General features: G+C 58.0%; 1 protein-coding gene across 2 annotated transcripts; it reads left to right on the forward strand.

Annotated features, from left to right (window-relative positions):
- Nucleotides 1–332: 332 nt before the first annotated feature.
- MYO1G (myosin IG) lies at nt 333–16,260 on the forward strand. 2 transcript variants are annotated; one of them, XM_005205614.5, is made up of 22 exons: nt 333–485; nt 1,955–2,163; nt 2,334–2,427; nt 3,223–3,388; nt 3,663–3,716; nt 4,429–4,524; nt 4,778–4,897; nt 6,016–6,237; nt 6,333–6,478; nt 7,177–7,291; nt 7,468–7,638; nt 7,847–7,917; nt 9,299–9,373; nt 9,560–9,692; nt 10,476–10,642; nt 11,070–11,277; nt 12,794–13,017; nt 13,596–13,740; nt 14,439–14,543; nt 14,749–14,862; nt 15,794–15,948; nt 16,030–16,260. In XM_005205614.5, the coding sequence occupies exons 1-22, from the start codon at nt 391–393 to the stop codon at nt 16,184–16,186; spliced, it is 3,042 nt and encodes a 1,013-aa protein (XP_005205671.1). In that variant the 5' UTR covers nt 333–390; the 3' UTR covers nt 16,187–16,260. The 2 variants fall into 2 exon arrangements, with proteins under 2 accessions (XP_005205671.1, XP_024846886.1); XM_024991118.2 differs by lacking the exon at nt 15,794–15,948.
- The last annotated feature ends 538 nt before the right edge of the window (nt 16,261–16,798 follow it).

The raw sequence follows: 16,798 nt of genomic DNA on the forward strand, positions 1-16,798 counted from the left end.
AGCCAGGACCACAGCAAGAAATCTCTTCTCAGGGTCCCACAAGTGACCAGCAGGGCCGGGGACTGCAGAGGCTCCTCTGCTTGGGGTGAGGGTGAGATCACAGAGGGTCGGAGTTTCCTTGACCGCCTCAACCTCAACCGTTAGGCACGCCCGGAGGGGAGGGAACCAGGAAGCAGGGGTCAGAGCCCCTTGGGAGGGGACAGCAAGCGGGGAGGGCAACCCCTTCCCGGGGCCAGAAGAACCCACTTCCTACTTCACCACACTGCTGGGGCGGCAGGCGGGGAGGCTGCGGGCAGGGAGGGCTGGGCCTGTGCGAGAGCACCCCTCCCCTTAGCCGCTCTGCACAGGAAGGTTGGGGCAACCTGGCCTGGGTGCTTCCCTGCCGGCAGGATGGAGGACGATGAAGGCCCTGAGTGTGGCAAGCCCGACTTTGTGCTTTTGGACCAAGTGACCATGGAAGACTTCATGGAGAATCTGAAACTCAGGTAGACCCAGGGCATGGGCTCCCCTTCTCCCTGTCCCCATCCCCAACTGGTCTCCATCAGCCCACCATCTGGGTGACCTCAGGGAGATGCGGGGGCTGGAAGGACTGTCCCCTCAGGGCCAGGACAGTCAGCCAGTGCTAGAGCAGGCTCCCCAGGCCTGTGCCTCCCACACAGCCCAGGTGTCTCCTGAGCCTTCCTCTTGGCAGGGGCAGGCAGGTGCCAGGCATCTGGACCGAGTGGCCGCTCCATCTTCCTAGTGAGGCTGTGCTGAGCCCTAGGGGCTCAAAGGGAAGTGGTCAGGCGCCTCCCTGGGGTGCAGATGGATAAACTGAGATGACACTCTCAAAGGGACATGTGGGGTGCTTCAGGGTGTGGCTGGTAGAAGTGACACGGGGCCCTATTTGCCGGAGGGCAGAGGGCAGGGAGGAGCTGCTGGTGGCGATGAGGGGTGGCAGCAGGAGCTGGCTTCATCCCTGAACAGCCATGAGGAGCAGATGGTAACCCACTGTGCAGAGCCTAGGGACAGGTCCCCCTGAGCCCAGATTGTTGAAGTCAGACACCACGGGCCCTGAGTCAAGGCCAGGGTTGTGGGATGGAGAGTCAGACCGGAAATGAGCTTCTCTGTTAGAACTAAGCAGATTACAAACTAGCTTCTGAGACAGGTACTACCATCACCATATTACCACTGGGACCCTGACCCCGGGGCCACACGGCTTGCAGGTGGAGAGTCTGTCTCCAGCAGGTCCTGGGTGTGCAGGGAGCCAAACCGGAGAACTCCCGTGTCTGAAGCAGTGGAGGAAGGGGAACCCGGGACCGGCAGTCAGGGACAGGGCGGGTCCCAGACACCGCAGGGAGCAGGGGGGCTGGGGCTCCTCCCAGAGCAGAAGGGTCAGGAGACAAGTGACACAGGCACCCTCGCAGGTGACTAGGTTCACGCTGAGGGTCGAGAGGTCTGAGGAAGTGCAGGGTGGGGCTGGCGGCACTGCTGCCCCAGGCACCCTCCCAGTGCCTCCCAGTCTGCTGTCTGGGTGGGGCTGGGCGGGTCCTGCTTCTGCTTCTGGGTCCCCGCCCAGGTCTTGAGACGGAAACAACTGGAGGTCCCTCCCTCCACCTCCCACCCCTATCTCCTCCCTGGGCTCAACTCCATCACCTAAGCTGCCTGTTCTGCCTGGCCCAGTGTGGCCTTGGGCAAGTCAGTCCCTTGATAAAACAGAGTCAGGATTCCTGTGACTCCACCCCATGGAGAGCAGCTTGGACCCCAACACTACCTTGTGTGTGGGTGAGGCTCCTAGCAAGATGGCAACGGAAGACTCAAGTCAACCCCACCACTTCCCCCCCACACACTTCTCTGCCCTCAGCCCTGGGGGTGGGCCAGGGCCCCAAGACTTCCCACCTGGGCCCAATGCCCCAGAATCTATGTGTGTGTCCCCTTGGCCCTGAACACTGAGGACCTGCCCTGCCTGTGCCAGGTTCGAGAAGGGCCGCATCTACACATACATCGGTGAGGTGCTGGTGTCCGTAAACCCCTACCAGGAGCTGCCCCTGTACGGGCCGGAAGCCATTGCCAGGTACCAGGGCCGCGAGCTCTATGAGAGGCCACCCCACCTGTATGCTGTGGCCAACGCCGCCTACAGAGCAATGAAGCGCCGGTCCAGGGACACCTGCATTGTTATTTCAGGTACCTGCCTAGCATCCGGGGTCCAGGTGCCGGCCCACAACCTCCCTGGGTCCCAGTATTTTCATTTGTCAATGATGGTGTGGTGGTTGGAGTGCCTGGGAGTACGGGTGGGCACAGGGACCTGGTTAAGGGGGAGCAGCCAAAAATTCTGACTGTCCATCTGTTGGCAGGCGAGAGTGGGGCAGGGAAGACAGAAGCCAGCAAGCACATCATGCAATACATCGCAGCCGTTACCAACCCAAGCCAGAGGGCCGAGGTGGAGAGGTGAGGCCAGTGGGGTGGGGATGGTAGGGAAGGGCTGGCCTGTGTCTCGTGCCTGATGGAGGGCAAGAAACACAATGGAGTCCAGCTCAGGCCAAGTTCAGTGGCTGTCAGTAAGACTCTAAGTGACCCACAGCTAGGACCTCTCTACCCAAGTAGAGGCGAGGCCCAGCATAGGGGTGCCCTTCCTCTACGGATGGGAAAGGGAGGAGGTGAAGAGGGCCAACAGATAGGTGCTGGGCCCTCACGGGGACCCAATGGGAGCAGAGAGGTTGGCTGCCCGTAAGAAAAGCCCTCGATGCCAGGCCAGTGTCAGGGCTGGGCCAGAAACCCGGAAACCAGGACCTATCTACCTGCTGGCAGCTCACCAACAGGGATCTGTGGGAGCAGCTTCCTGTGTGAGAGCTCTGCCTCTTCCTGTTAAGGTGGGGTAAGGTGGGGATCGGGGTAGGATTGGGGTGGCAGCAGCGATGGAAATTCCCAAGCACACATGCCTGGCAGTGCCAAGTGTCCAGATCCAGCTCCTCACTGGGCTACAACTTTGGTCTGAGAAGGCGGGTCAATGCCTTTCAAGGCTCAAGGCTTCACAGTCACCAGCATGAGTGCCTGGCAGGTGCATTTCCCAGCATCTCAGAGTCAAGCGCCTGCAAGGGGCAGCGCAGGGTGGGACCGGCCCTCAGACTCCCTCTCCTCCTGTGATTGGGAAGCCTCAGGCAGCTATCCTGCATGGGGACACAGTCCCGAGTGCAAGGTCTTCGTGTCATAGTCCTGGCCCCTCTGCCTCCCCACTCCATGCAGGGTCAAGGACGTGCTGCTCAAGTCCACATGCGTGCTGGAGGCCTTCGGCAATGCTCGCACCAACCGCAACCACAACTCTAGCCGCTTTGGCAAGTACATGGACATCAACTTTGACTTCAAAGGAGACCCCGTGGGGGGACACATCCACAGCTACCTGCTGGAAAAGGTGGGCCCTGCTACCAAGACCCTGGGCAGGTGGGCTGCACACAGGCCTCTCTCAGGGGGACCAGGCAGAGCCGTCCCACCATGCTGACTCTCCCGGCCCTGGTGCCGTGGACGCAGGAACAGACCTTCTCTGATGTCTCAGGTTCACAGGGCGGGGCTCCCTCCATAGCCAGGTCCACCGCCACCCCCTACCTGCCCTGTCCTGGGGGCTCTGGGACAGGTCCCTGGGATGGGGCCGGTCCCAGGCATGAGTCCAGCTGTCCCTTTCTCCACAGTCGCGGGTACTTAAGCAGCACGTAGGTGAAAGGAACTTCCACGCCTTCTATCAGGTGAGCCAAAGCTGGCAGGTGGGGACCTGCAAGGGGGGTCCTGTTGGCCCCACCCACAGCCCATTCCCCTCCCCTCCCCCTGTCTTTCCCCACCCCCATTGGGCTGGGAATTCCCTGGACATGGCAGTGTGTGTACCTCATCTGGCCCTGACGTGGGGTCTCCCTGGACCTGGGCAGGGAAGTGTCTACACTGTGTCTGACACTGAGGTGGTTTCTGGGCACTGATAGTGTCTACACTGGGTAAGACCCACTGAGAACTCAGGTGGTGTCTACACCATGTCTGACCTACTAAGGTGGGATCTCCTTGGATTTGGAGGTGGTATCTACATCCTTTCTGACTCACCAAAGTGGGTGCCTGGACACTGGCCATATTTACATATGTCTGATCACTGAAGTAGGTCCTCCCAGGACACAGGCAGTTTCTACACAGTGTCTGACACCAAAATGGGATCTCCCTGGATTCTAGTGGTGTCTACACCACATCGAGTGGGTTCTCCTCAGACTTGTTCAGAATCTACACCATGTCTGACCTAGAAGTGGGTCCTCCCTGGGCTCAGGCACTGTCCACACCATCACCGTGCTGACTCATACCATGCATTCGTTGGATCAGCAGTGGTTGAAGGATGCCATCTGTTTGTGGGTAGGGTGTATGGTGGGAGGGGGCATATCTTGGAGCTCAGGGGCCTAACAGAGGGATGTCTGGGTCCTCCAGGTGCTGCGGGGCTGTGAGGATGAGGAGCTGCAAGAACTACACCTTCAGAGAAACCCTGCAGTGTATAATTTCACCCGCCAGGGGGCGGGGCTCAATGTGAGTGGGGGCAGGGAGCCCAAGCTCTAGTCACTCCTAGTCCCAGGACCCTGGGGCTGGTGACCAGTGGCTTCAGCTGGGTCCAGGGTGGTATGAATGGCTCAGCAGGACTTGTGGGGCCTGATTCTGCAGGCTTTCAGTTGGAGGAATCAGGGCTCAGAGTGGGGAAGGGGTGCAATGGCGAGCAAGTGCACTGAGGCAGAGGAATTGAGGTTCAGTGTGGCAGTGGTGTGCTGAGCCCTTTCCCCCCCAGGTCCTGGACATCGATGAGAAGAGCCACCACCAGGCAGTGACGGAGGCCATGCGGGTGATCGGCTTCAGTCCTGAGGAGGTGGCCTCTGTGCACCGGATCCTGGCTGCTATACTGCACCTGGTGAGCCTGCCTGTGGGCACTGCAGCCACTTCCCCATGTGGTGCCCTGGCTGGGCACCTCCCGTGAAGGAGAAGACTGGCCTCTAACAACCCAGCAGTGTAACTGGCCCACTCCTCCCTCTGCTGAAACCCAAGTTGTTTCGATTGTGGGTTCCCATAACGTGCCTGGTCCACGTCTGGTAGTTTAGCCTGTACTTAGCAGGTAAGGGCAGTTTGGGCTCAGTAAAATGGAAACAGTGGCAGATTTTATCTTCTTGAGCTCCCAAATTACTGCAGACGGTGACTACAGCCATGAAATTAAAAGATGCTTGCTCCTTGAAAGAAAAGCTATGACAAACCTAGACAGCATATTAAAAAGCAGAGACATCACTCTGCCGACAAAGATCTATCTAGTCAAAGCTATGGTTTTTCCAGTAGTCATGTACAGATGTCAGAGTTGAACCATAAAGGCTAACCACCAAAGAACTGATGCTTTCAAACTGAACTGCTGGTCTTGAGAGTCCCTTGGACTGCAAGGAGATCAAACCAATCAAAGGAAATCAACTCTAAATTTTCATTGGAACCACTGATGTTGAAGCTGAAGCTCCAATACTTTGGCCACTTGATGCAAACAGCCAACTCATTGGAAAAGATCCTGATGCTGGGAAAGACTGAGGGCAGGAGGAGAAGGGGCAACAGAGGATGAGATGGTTGGATGGCATCACTGACTCAATGGACATGAGTTCGAGCAAACTCCGGGAGATGGAGAAGGACAGGGAAGCCTGGCATGCTGTAGTCCCTGGGGTTGCAAAGAGTCAGACACAACTTAGTAACTGACAACAAACACACAGACCTGGCTCTTGCTTCTGTCACCTAAAAGTTGAGTGACTTTGGGCAGGTTACTCAGTGACTCTGAGCCTCTGCTCTCTCTCAGGAAACATGAGGTGTGGGCAGCACATAACCAGCTACAGGAGGACACGGTGGGCCCACTCACATGACATTCCCGGTGGGAGGCCTTGGGGAAGGCTTTGGTGTGCTCCAGGAGCAGCTCCCCATACCCCTGCCTTCCCTTCCCTGGGCATAAGTGTACAGGCTTCTCTGAGACACAGAGCCTGACTCTTGACGATTTACCATCACCAGGGAAACATTGAGTTCGTGGAGCTGGAGAGCAACCTGGAGCAGGGGCGCCTGGCGGTGACCGAGGAAGTGCTGGTGGACCACGTGGCTGAGCTGACGGCCACACCCCGGGAGCTAGTGCTGCGCTGCCTACTAGCTCGCACCGTGGCCTCTGGAGGCAGGGAGGTCATTGAGAAGGGCCACACTGCAGCCGAGGCCAGCTATGCCCGGGATGCCTGTGCCAAGGTATTCTAGGGGGTGGGTGGGGAACCCCGGAGGCCTTCCCAGAGGAGACAAGGCCAGAGGCAGTCAGAAGCAGCTGGCTTTTTGCCTCTCCCCAGGCAGTGTACCAGCGACTATTTGAGTGGGTGGTGGACCGGATTAATCATGTCATGGAACCCCGGGACCGGGACCCCCGGCGTGACGGCAAGGACACAGTCATTGGTGTGCTGGACATCTATGGCTTTGAGGTGTTCCCCGTCAATAGGTGGGTAGTTCCGACACCACATCCCACACTCTGACCCCCGCCCCAACTCTTAGTCCTGGGGAGCTTGGCTGGGCAGAGAAACAGGATGCCTAGTGTCCATCATGGTTGGTCCTTGGCCCCTAGGCTCATGTCTTCAAGCCTGCTTCAGCTGTGCCACCACCCCTGGTGCCTGGGATGGCAAGAACTTGGCTTACTTCCCCTCACAGGGACTCCTCAATCCACTTCAGGGCACATGTGCTGGGTGGGCTAGGGAGTAGGGACCAGGTAAAAGAGCAGCCCAGAGTGAGAGATGCACCCCTATTGGCAGGCCACTGGGGTGCCTGGCTCCAGACCCCTCAGGCGATCTTCAGAGCATCTATCTGGGGGGATCCCTGCTATTCATTGGGCTTCCCTGATGGCCCAGATGATAAAGAATCCTCCTGCAATGTGGAAGACCTGGGTTTGATCCCTGGGTTGGGAAGATACCCTGGAGGAGAGCATAAAAACCCACTCCAATATTCTTGCCTGGAGACTTCCATGGACAGAGGAGCCTGGCAGGCTACAGTCCACGGGGTCACAAAGAGTTGGACACAACTGAGCGACTAAGCACAGCACAGCACAGCTGCTATTGGTTGCACTCACTCTCCACAGAGCCAAAGCCTTAGTGTGGGTGGTCGAGGCATGACTCTGAATGGCCCTTCTGCCCACCCCTCCTCCAGCTTCGAGCAGTTCTGCATCAATTACTGTAATGAGAAGCTGCAGCAGCTCTTCATCCAGCTCATCCTGAAGCAGGAGCAGGAGGAATATGAGCGGGAGGGCATCGCCTGGCAGACCGTGGGTGCCCGGCCCTCCCTGCACCCGCGGGTCCCGGGTGGGAGGGAGATGGGGGGAGGGACGGTGCTGGGTCGGCGGGTGTGCAGAGGAGGGCTGCAAGATGTGGACACTGGGCAGGAACACAGGCAGGAGGCTGGCGGACAGGGCTCGGGAGCTGCCGTGCTTGCCTGCCGCAGGTGGAGTACTTCAACAACGCCACCATCGTGGACCTGGTGGAGCGGCCCCACCGGGGCATCCTCTCTGTGCTGGATGAGGCCTGCAGCACTGCGGGCCCCATCACTGACCGGATCTTCCTGCAGACCCTGGACACACACCACCGCCACCACCCACACTATACTAGCCGCCAGGTGCCCCTCTGCCCCTGCGGTCTCCCCACCCTGTGCCCGTCCAGCTGGTCCCGGCACTGGCGGGCACCCCACGGTGCCACACTGCCTGTCTTGGGGTGGGTAGGGGGTCTTGGTGGTGGCTCAGCCTCCTCTGCAGGGCTGTCTCCCCTTTCTCCCCTAGATCCCCCCACACCTTCTAGGTCTTGACCTGTGCTGTCCCCATCCATAGCTCTGCCCCACAGACAAGACCATGGAGTTTGGCCGAGACTTCCGGATCAAGCACTATGCAGGGGATGTCACGTAAGGGGCCCCCACTGGGCATCTGGTTCCCCCCCCTCCACCGCCCCCTCCCCTTTTTAAGACACTGGAAATATGCTCTTCACCAGATTCACAAATGAGAAATATCAATTAGGGCTTTTAAGATAGTGATTCTTAGCCCTGGCTGCATCCTAGAATCTTCTGGGCAGCTTTAAAAAAGAAAAAGCCAATTTCTGATAGAGCGGCTGGAGACTCAGAGGTGCAGCTAGGGTGGGACCTCTGTTCTGAGCCCAGGGCCAGTACTTTTATTTTTAAAAAATTCTTTCTTTCTTTATTGGCTGTGCTGGATTTTTGTTGCTGTGTGGACGTTTCTCTAGTTGCAGAGAGCAGGGGATACTCTCTAGTTTTGGTGCACAGGCTTCCCACTGTAGTGGCTTCTCTTGTTGCAGAGCACAGGCTCTAGGGTTCACAGCCTTCAGTGGTTGCGGCTCCCAGGCTCAACAGTTGTGGAGCATGGGTTTAGCTGCTCTGTGGCACGTGGGATGTTCCCAGACCAGGGACTAAACCCACGTCCCCTGCATTGGCAGGCAGATTCTTTACCATTGAGCATCAGGAAAGCCCTGGGGCCAGTTCTTGTCACCTTTTGTCAGCGAGGAGGAACAGAGAGGCCAGATGATGTGTTTCTAATGAGCTCCCAGGCGAGGTGGACATGGCCAGTCCTCAGGCCACACACTGAGCGCCAAAGTCCCTACTGTCTTCCAGAAGTGGCCATGATTATTATTAATTCCCCTGTCACACATCTCACCCGGAATTGGATCAGAGGTGACTCACAGAGAAAGACACAAGTCTCCCACGTGTCCTTCATGAGGAGAAGAAATAGAATCGAAAAGACGAAGCTGCCAGGAGTCAGATCCCATGGCCCTGAGACTTTCTAGGAACTGCAAGTGAAGCCAAGATTTTGGCACTGAGCTTTCTAGCAAAGGCTAGAATGATGAATCTGAGGTCCTCCAGGCCAAGGAGCCAAACAGACCAATGACTCAGGATTTCCTGGTTGTAACTGCAATCGCTGACATTTATTTATGGAAACTCAGTAGGCACTGTTCTGAGGGTGTGATGTCTACTGAGGCACAGAGAGTTTAAGTCACTTGTCCCAGATCACACAGCATGTATGTGCTAAAGCCAGGATTCAGTGATGCAACATTTGGCTCCGTGGGCATAACCCCTTGACTCATCTTTCAGGAGAGAAACTTCTGAGGGAAGAGGTCTTATATGATGAGAGGGAAAGCAGACAGGAGAGGGGAAGGAAGAGGAGCACGTGAGGAAAAAGGAAGGGAGGCTGACCAGATGGGAGGAGGGGGAGGGGCATACTAGGGGGTCAGAAGCCCCTTACCTCCTCACTGGCCCTCCCCCGGACCTCCCCCAGGTACTCCGTGGAGGGCTTCATTGATAAGAACAGAGACTTCCTCTTCCAGGACTTCAAGCGTCTGCTGTACAACAGGTGAGGGGGGCTCTCTGGGCATGTGTGTGGATGCCAGACAGTGAAGGCCCAGGCACTCTGGCTGGAAGGGCCTTCAGACACTCGGTCTGACCCTCACAGCCCAAGGTCTTGAAGTTTACACATGGCCAAGCTTGGGTGGGGGCTGTCCTCCTGGAGGGCATCTGGGCATGCGGCCTATGTCCACAGCAAGGATCCCACCCTGCGGGCCATGTGGCCAGATGGGCAGCAGGACATCACAGAGGTGACCAAGCGCCCCCTGACGGCCGGCACACTCTTCAAGAACTCCATGGTGGCCCTGGTGGAAAACCTGGCCTCCAAGGTACGGCTCCCCCCCACCTTGAATCTGGATCCTTCCAGATCCTTCTGTCTGTGCCTGGATGTTAGGCTGGGTCCTCCATTGCCTTCGTGCATCATAAGAGGGTGTTCCTTTCCTGTCTGCTGTGAGCCATACCTCCTCCAGCAGAAAGGGACCTGCCACTGCTCAGGTTACGATGCCCTGAGCCGGGCCAAGGCTTGAGTAAACACAAGATCCTTGTAGCCTTCCCCTGGCCCCATTGCTTCTCAAGGATGGGCTAGGGGAGACCTCACCCAGAACTTGAGTTGGCCCAGCCCTCGTCCTGCCTGGAGCCAGGATTAGTTTTCTGGAAGCTGGAGGCACCAGGACAAGAAAGTGGCACTCACATCTTGCAGAAATTGGGGCCCAAAGTCAGAGAGGGCAGCGGGAGGATGCCAGGGCCAGCTTAATAGTAGAATGTCCAGAGACTCTGCAGGGCCTCTGGGAAGGCAAGAGGAAGGGCTGAGGGGCTCTGCTGCACTGTCAGGACCTGAATGTGGGCCAGCACCCTGCCCACACCCAGCACTGGAGCTCCCAGGTCCCATTCTGCCCACCATGCCCTCATCCCCACTCTCCTCCTGGCTGGCCTTGCCCTTCTGCCTGCCCTTGGTCCCCGGGCCTCCCTGTCCCCCTGAGAGATCCTCTACCCTATGGATGGCAGCATGGGAGGGATAGAGACAGGCCTGAGCTCCTCGCTGCCCCTGTCCAGTAACTGAGTAACTGTAGGGCTGTGACACTGGCCTCTCCGAGTGTCCTTTGTCCTCACAGGAGCCCTTCTACGTCCGCTGTATCAAGCCCAATGAGGACAAGGTGGCCGGGAAGCTGGACGAGGGCCACTGTCGCCACCAAGTCGCATACCTGGGGCTGCTGGAGAACGTGAGGGTCCGCAGGGCAGGCTTCGCTTCCCGCCAGCCCTATGCTCGATTCCTGCTCAGGTACGGCCCCTTCTCCCGTGGCGGGGGATTGGTCCTTGAGAAGTTCCATCAGCCGGCAGGGGGTGCCCAAAGCAACGAGCGCTTTTCAGACGTCAGTGCGGAAGCCTGCAGGATGCTGCTGACCCTGGGACACTGCCAGTCTTGGAGGCCCCTCGCGTGACACAAGGGGTGGGACTAGGCAGGGTGGACTGAGGTGGGCGTGGCAAGGAGGGGTGTGGGCGTGGCGCGGGGTGTGGGCGTGGCAGGGAGCTGGCGTTGGAGTGGGAGTGGCTTGGAGGAAAGGGTCGGAGGGAGGAGGGGGAGGAGAGAAGGAGGGGGAGGAGAGGAGGAGGGAGAGGGTCGGGGGAGGAGAGGGGAGGAGGATGGGGGTTTAGGTCCACACCCCTCCCCAGGGCCCAGCGCCCACAGCCCGGTCCTGCCGTGACAGGTATAAGATGACCTGTGAGTACACGTGGCCGAATCATCTGCTGGGCTCCGATAAGGCGGCCGTGGGCGCTCTCCTGGAGCAGCATGGGCTGCAGGGGGACGTGGCCTTTGGCCACAGCAAGCTCTTCATCCGTTCGCCCCGGACGCTGGTCACGCTGGAGCAGAGCCGCGCCTGTCTCATCCCCATCATCGTGCTGCTGCTGCAGAAGGTGCGGCCGGCTGGACGCCCGCCAGGGCCGGTGTAGAGGGAGGCCGGAGAGCGCTCTGAGCATTACTTGCGGGTAGGGGAGAGATGGGTGTGCACCACTCGAGGCGGGGGTGCTGTGCGTGCACTGAGGGGACCACAGACACTGTTCCAAGTACTAGAGAAGTCCCCTGCTCACAGGTGACAAACGGAGATTGAAACTGACAAGCAAAAAGTTTGGATTTCTGTTCAGGTCACCTCTGTCCTGTGGCCACCAGCCTCAGGCCCAGGTGCTCAAAACAAGATAATCAGGAATCTGGCTCCTTTACTTCCTTCTTTTCCCTTCCTTTCTTCCATTTGTCCTAAAATATTTCAAACCTGGAGAAAATCGGGCAGAATGGTGTACTAAATTCCCACACTCTGACTGCCCTGCCTTATGACCCCTGTGGTTTTGTGTAGACACCTCACCTTCATTCCCATTATTTTGAATCAAGTCATTTAGTTTATAATCATTTCAGTATGCCTTTCCAAAGGATAAGGACTCTCCCACCTCTTCTCATAACATTTTACTTAAACATTTCAAACCTATAGAAACTGGAAAGATTCGTACAATGTACCATTCACCTGGATAGCTACAGTTATGTGTTTTCACCCACTGCTCCATCTCTGTCTGTCTTCATCTCTCTCCACATCCACATACAGATACCCATATATTTGTATTTTTTCCCTAGCCACATAAAGTAATGACCTCTAAATCCTTCATCAGGTGTGTATTCTGAGAACAAGGACATTCCCCTTTATAATCACACCGACATTAGCCCATTCAAGAAAACTAACACTGATAAAATATAACCTACATAGCTGAATATCTAACATGTAGGCCGTATTCAAATTTCTGAAAGAAATTTGAATGGGTCCCACTATGACCCGTTATGTCTTTTAAAAACCCAGAATCCAATGAATGATGACACATTGCATTTTGTTGTTACTTCTGATATCTCCTCTAACACACAGGGTTATTTTTAAGAACATGACACAATACCACACCATCCCAGAAATAGGATTTAGAAAGTTGTTACTGACTTCCTGTGTCCCGTCCAGTCAGTCACCACATGTCCCCAATCATATCCTCAGTCTGTTCAAGTCAGGTTTTAATCTGTGAGTTCACTGGGCTGCTTACCTTGTAGGGTCTCCAGTCTGGGTTTGATGGTCACATTCTCAGGGTACCCCTCCAATTTGGGGTCTCCCCATATGAGGGAGGGACTTCCCTGGTGGATTAGATGGTAAAGAATCCACCTGCAATGTGGGATACCTGGGTTTAATCCCTGGGTTGGGAAGATACCCTGGAGAAGGGCATGGCAACCCACTCCAGTATTCTTGCCTAGAGAATCCCCATGGACAGAGGAGCTTTGAGGGCTACAGTCCATAGGGTCACAAAGACTGGGGCACGACTGAGAGACTAAGCACAGCACAGCAGCACATGTGAGGGAGGTGGGGCCTGGCACGGCCTGACGGAGCACCACCTCCTACCGGCTCCCCAGGCATGGCGGGGCACGCTGGCCAGGAGGCGCTGCCGGCGACTGAGGGCCATCTACACCATCATGCGCTGCTTCCGGAGGCACAAGGTGCGTGCTCACCTGACAGAGCTGCAGCGGCGATTCCAGGCTGCGCGGCAGCCCCCGCACTATGGCCGTGACCTCGTCTGGCCCCCACCACCCACCGTGCTGCAGCCTTTCCAGGACATCTGCCAGGCCCTCTTCTCCAGGTACTTGCTCTCCGCCCCCACCCACCTTGGTCTTTTCCACTCAGCTAGAGCCCATTGAACACCTGGACCAGGTCATCTGAACCCCACAGAGCCAGCTAGGAGACACACAGTCCCATTGGATAAACAGGAAGACAGAGGGCTGTGCGCATCCGTTGACAGCCTACACCTCACAACCGCTAGAAGATTCCTAATGTCTCCAGCACCATTCTGGACATCTGGAGGGCTTGCAGGCCTTTATCTCCTTCCTAGGGCCCTGCAGGGTGGGTAGTGGGTTGAAGCTAGAAGTGGGGGAAACTCTGTAACTGAGCCAGGCTTTGAAGGCTGAGTTAGGAATTCTTTAGGACAAGGTGTGAAGGGCAATCAGTGTGCTCAGAACAGGAGAGGCCACCTTCCATTGAGACCAGGGAGGCTGGGACACAGAAGTCGGCCAGTGCCAGGCTGAGGGGCTTGGCCTTCTCCTACTGGGGTAAAGGACGTGAAAAGTCCTTAACGTGTGTTCTCAGGAAAGGGAGCAGAACCAGGAGTGGGGAGGGGCAAGGCCTTCACAGCGGTCCATCTGACTACCTGGCCCTCTCCAGGTGGCGGGCCCGGCAGCTGGTGAAGAACATCCCGCCTTCGGACATGGCTCAGATCAAGGCCAAGGTGGCTGCCATGGCGGCCCTGCAGGAGCTACGGCAGGACTGGGGCTGCCGGCGGGCCTGGGCCCGGGACTACTTGTCCTCCGTAAGTGCGGGGCTGCAGGGGCTGGCTGCCAGGAAGGGGCTCCAGGCTGAGACCTTGCCTGTGTCCGCCTTAGCTGTCCTGTCTCTGGGCCTGGCTGTCCTGTGGGCTGTCCCCCTGTGTCCTTGCCCCTTGCCTCCACAGTTTAAGGGTTTTCACTCAGAACCAGCTGACGTAGGCTTTACCGAGAGCCTCCTCTACCCTACTCCCACTCCCTTTCCTCCGTTCTCAACCCCCCCATTCTCAGGCACAGACCCCCTTGTTAGGCACAGCCGCCTGTCCAGAACCCAACACTGTGGCTCCCGTTGGCCCACATGGGCTCTGTGAGTGGCCCTCTCACCCAGTTCTGCAGGGGCCAAAGCCTCAGGGGTGTGAGGTTGGCCCAAATGAATGGCTTAGCATGGAGGAGCCAGGTCTTGCCAGGCCCCTTCCATCTCAGTGTCTATCCAGGCCTGGCCTGAGGAGCTGGGTGGGTGGGTGGGTGTGGGGGGCTCAGACGTGTGCCTAGAACCTTAGGGCTGCAGAGGTCTGTGTGGTGGGCTTCAGGGAACCCAGCGTGGTGGCTGGGCCCACTGGGAGGCCCGTGCATGACATGATGAGGTTTTCTGAGGTCAAGGATAGCTGTGCGGATTCATTAAGAGTCGTGGTCAATCACGCATGGTCCCACGACCTCACCCTAAGCAACCCCCAACTGTCCCCAGGCCACAGACAACCCCACAGCCTCAGGCCTGTTTGCTCAGCGACTGAAGACGCTTCGGGAAAAAGACGGCTTTGGGGCCGTGCTCTTCTCCAGCCACGTCAGAAAGGTGAGCAGTGGGTTCAGGGCTGCTGGCTGATGACAGCCCTGGTTCAGGCCCAGCTAAGAGGTTTCACAACTACTCTTGAACTTCAAAAACTTCAGCTCCAACCCAGTTAGTGAGAGAATGGCTTCACAGAGGGGAGGCCTCCAGCCACACCTCCTGGGGAGCCCCCCCGGGCCAGGCAGTGACCCTGAAACCACCCGTCCTACAGGTGAATCGCTTCAACAAAAGCCGGGACCGGGCACTGTTGCTCACAGATCGGCACCTCTACAAGCTGGAGCCAGGCCGGCAGTACCGGGTGATGCGGGCCGTGCCCCTGGATGCGGTGAGTCCTGTGGGAGGGCAGAGGCATTCGCCGGGCTCCAGCGGGCCCAGTGTCCTGCTGGGCACTGCTGCTGGGCCCCTCCCCTCAGGCCTCCCTGGGATGACCAGAGCCATCTAGAACTCAGCATCGGCTCAGGATGGCAGCTTCCCCTCAGCCCCCACTGAACAGCCTGCCCATGGGTGTAGGGCCCCAAACTCCATGCTCAGCCTGCTCACCCTCCTCCTGCTCTACTCTTGGGCAGAGCCAAATGGCCCCTCTTCCCCACATCTGCGCCTGAGCCTGCCTGGGGTCCTCCCTACCTGGACCACATGGTCCTGGCTGCAGTGTGTGGCTGCCACCCATGGGACCCTGGCCCTTCCCTTCACCCCTCTGCCCAGCTCTATGGCCCTCTACTCCCTGGAGTTACAGCTCATACTCCCTCAGGACAAGGGGCAACCCAGGGCAGAAACTGAGGCTGGGGGTCCCTATAACTCTCAGGATGAGGGACCATCTGGTACCATGGCCACTACCAGTGTGGATATTTTAAATACAATTGACAAGTAGAGAAAAATGAAAGTTCAGCTTCTTAGTTGCACCAGCACATTCAGGTGCTAGAAAGCTATAGTGAGCAATGGTGCCATGTTAGACTTCGCAGATCTGGAATATTCCATCACGGCAAAAGTCCTCTTGTGCAGTGCACCTTGCCCAACCCTCTCCTTAATGGGCAGGACCAGAAAGGGAGGAAGGGGACCTAGAGGGGACAGCAGGACTGTAGAGCCTGCAGGGAAGATGGAGGACTGGAGCTCAAAGAGGCTTTCCGAAGAGGGCAGAGTGCTGGGAGGGGAAGACAGCTGGGCGGACATGTGTTCCTGGGATGCTGGGGCCCTCCAGAATGCAAGGTCGGGGTGGAGGGCCTGCTGCACCCCTCACCCTGCGACCCTGCCCCCCTCAGGTGACCGGGCTGAGCGTGACCAGCGGGCGGGACCAGCTGGTGGTGCTGCATGCGCGGGGCTATGACGACCTGGTGGTGTGTCTGCACCGCTCCCAGCCGCCACTGGATAACCGCATCGGGGAGCTGGTGGGGGTGCTGGCTGCGCACTGCCAGGGGTGAGTCCCTGGGCACGGGCAGGGCAGCGGCTGCCTATCTGAGGGGCCTGGCCCATCCTGACCCTGACCTCCTTCCTTCAGGGAGGGACGGGCCCTGGAGGTCCGAGTGTCCGATTGCATCCCCCTGACCCAGCGCGGGGCCCGGCGCCTGGTATCCGTGGAGCCCAGATCGGAGCAGCCAGAGCCGGATTTCCGCTGCAGCCGTGGCGCCTTCACCCTCCTGTGGCCGAGCTGCTGAGAGGTTCTCCACCTGCACCCACACCAGTGACAGATCGCAGTCTCGCTGTGCAATAAAGGATGCTGAGTCTGTGATGGGCGTGGCTTATGTCTATGGGTATAGTCTCCAGCCACGGCCAATGTGGCAAATGTCACCCGTGTCCTCTGCTGATCCCTACATCTGAGGCTGCCCCTCTTGGGTTTCCGACTGTCCCTACAGCCTTGGTCTCTTTCTCTTTCCCCCACTCCTGTAGGCCCATTGTTCCTACTGGGCCATTGGGGAAGTTGGGGGTCCCAGGGCTGTCTTGGGGCAGGGCTTGGGCAGAGAACATACTGGGCACACACTGTCCCAGCTGCTGTCTGTGTCGGTGCTGAGTGTGGCCATCCCAGGCCCTGAGAACCCTACTTCTGGGATGCTGGGAGCCAGGGCCTTCCAGAGTCTGGGAGGGCATCCCTGTGCCTGGGCTTCTACAGGAAGCCAACCCAGGGAAAGCCAGAGTGGACACACCTCTACCCGCTCTGACGAGCAGATCCCCTCCCCAGCCCCTTGGGTCCTCCCCACCCCCCTGCCCCTGAGCCCTTCGAACCAGCTCTCCAGCCCCTCCCCTCCCAGCCCTTCACCAGTCTCAGACCT

Source organism: Bos taurus, chromosome 4, assembly GCF_002263795.3.
Source record: "Bos taurus isolate L1 Dominette 01449 registration number 42190680 breed Hereford chromosome 4, ARS-UCD2.0, whole genome shotgun sequence".
In the NCBI taxonomy this organism is placed as follows: Eukaryota; Metazoa; Chordata; class Mammalia; order Artiodactyla; family Bovidae; genus Bos; species Bos taurus.

Excerpts from the sequence above, each read along its gene's own strand:
- MYO1G (XM_005205614.5), top strand. The coding sequence starts at position 391 with ATGGAGGACGATGAAGGCCCTGAGTGTGGCAAGCCCGACTTTGTGCTT. Across the intron at positions 3,389-3,662 it reads ACAGCTACCTGCTGGAAAAG|TCGCGGGTACTTAAGCAGCA; the intron begins GTGGGCCCTGCT and ends CTTTCTCCACAG. Across the intron at positions 6,238-6,332 it reads CCCGGGATGCCTGTGCCAAG|GCAGTGTACCAGCGACTATT; the intron begins GTATTCTAGGGG and ends GCCTCTCCCCAG.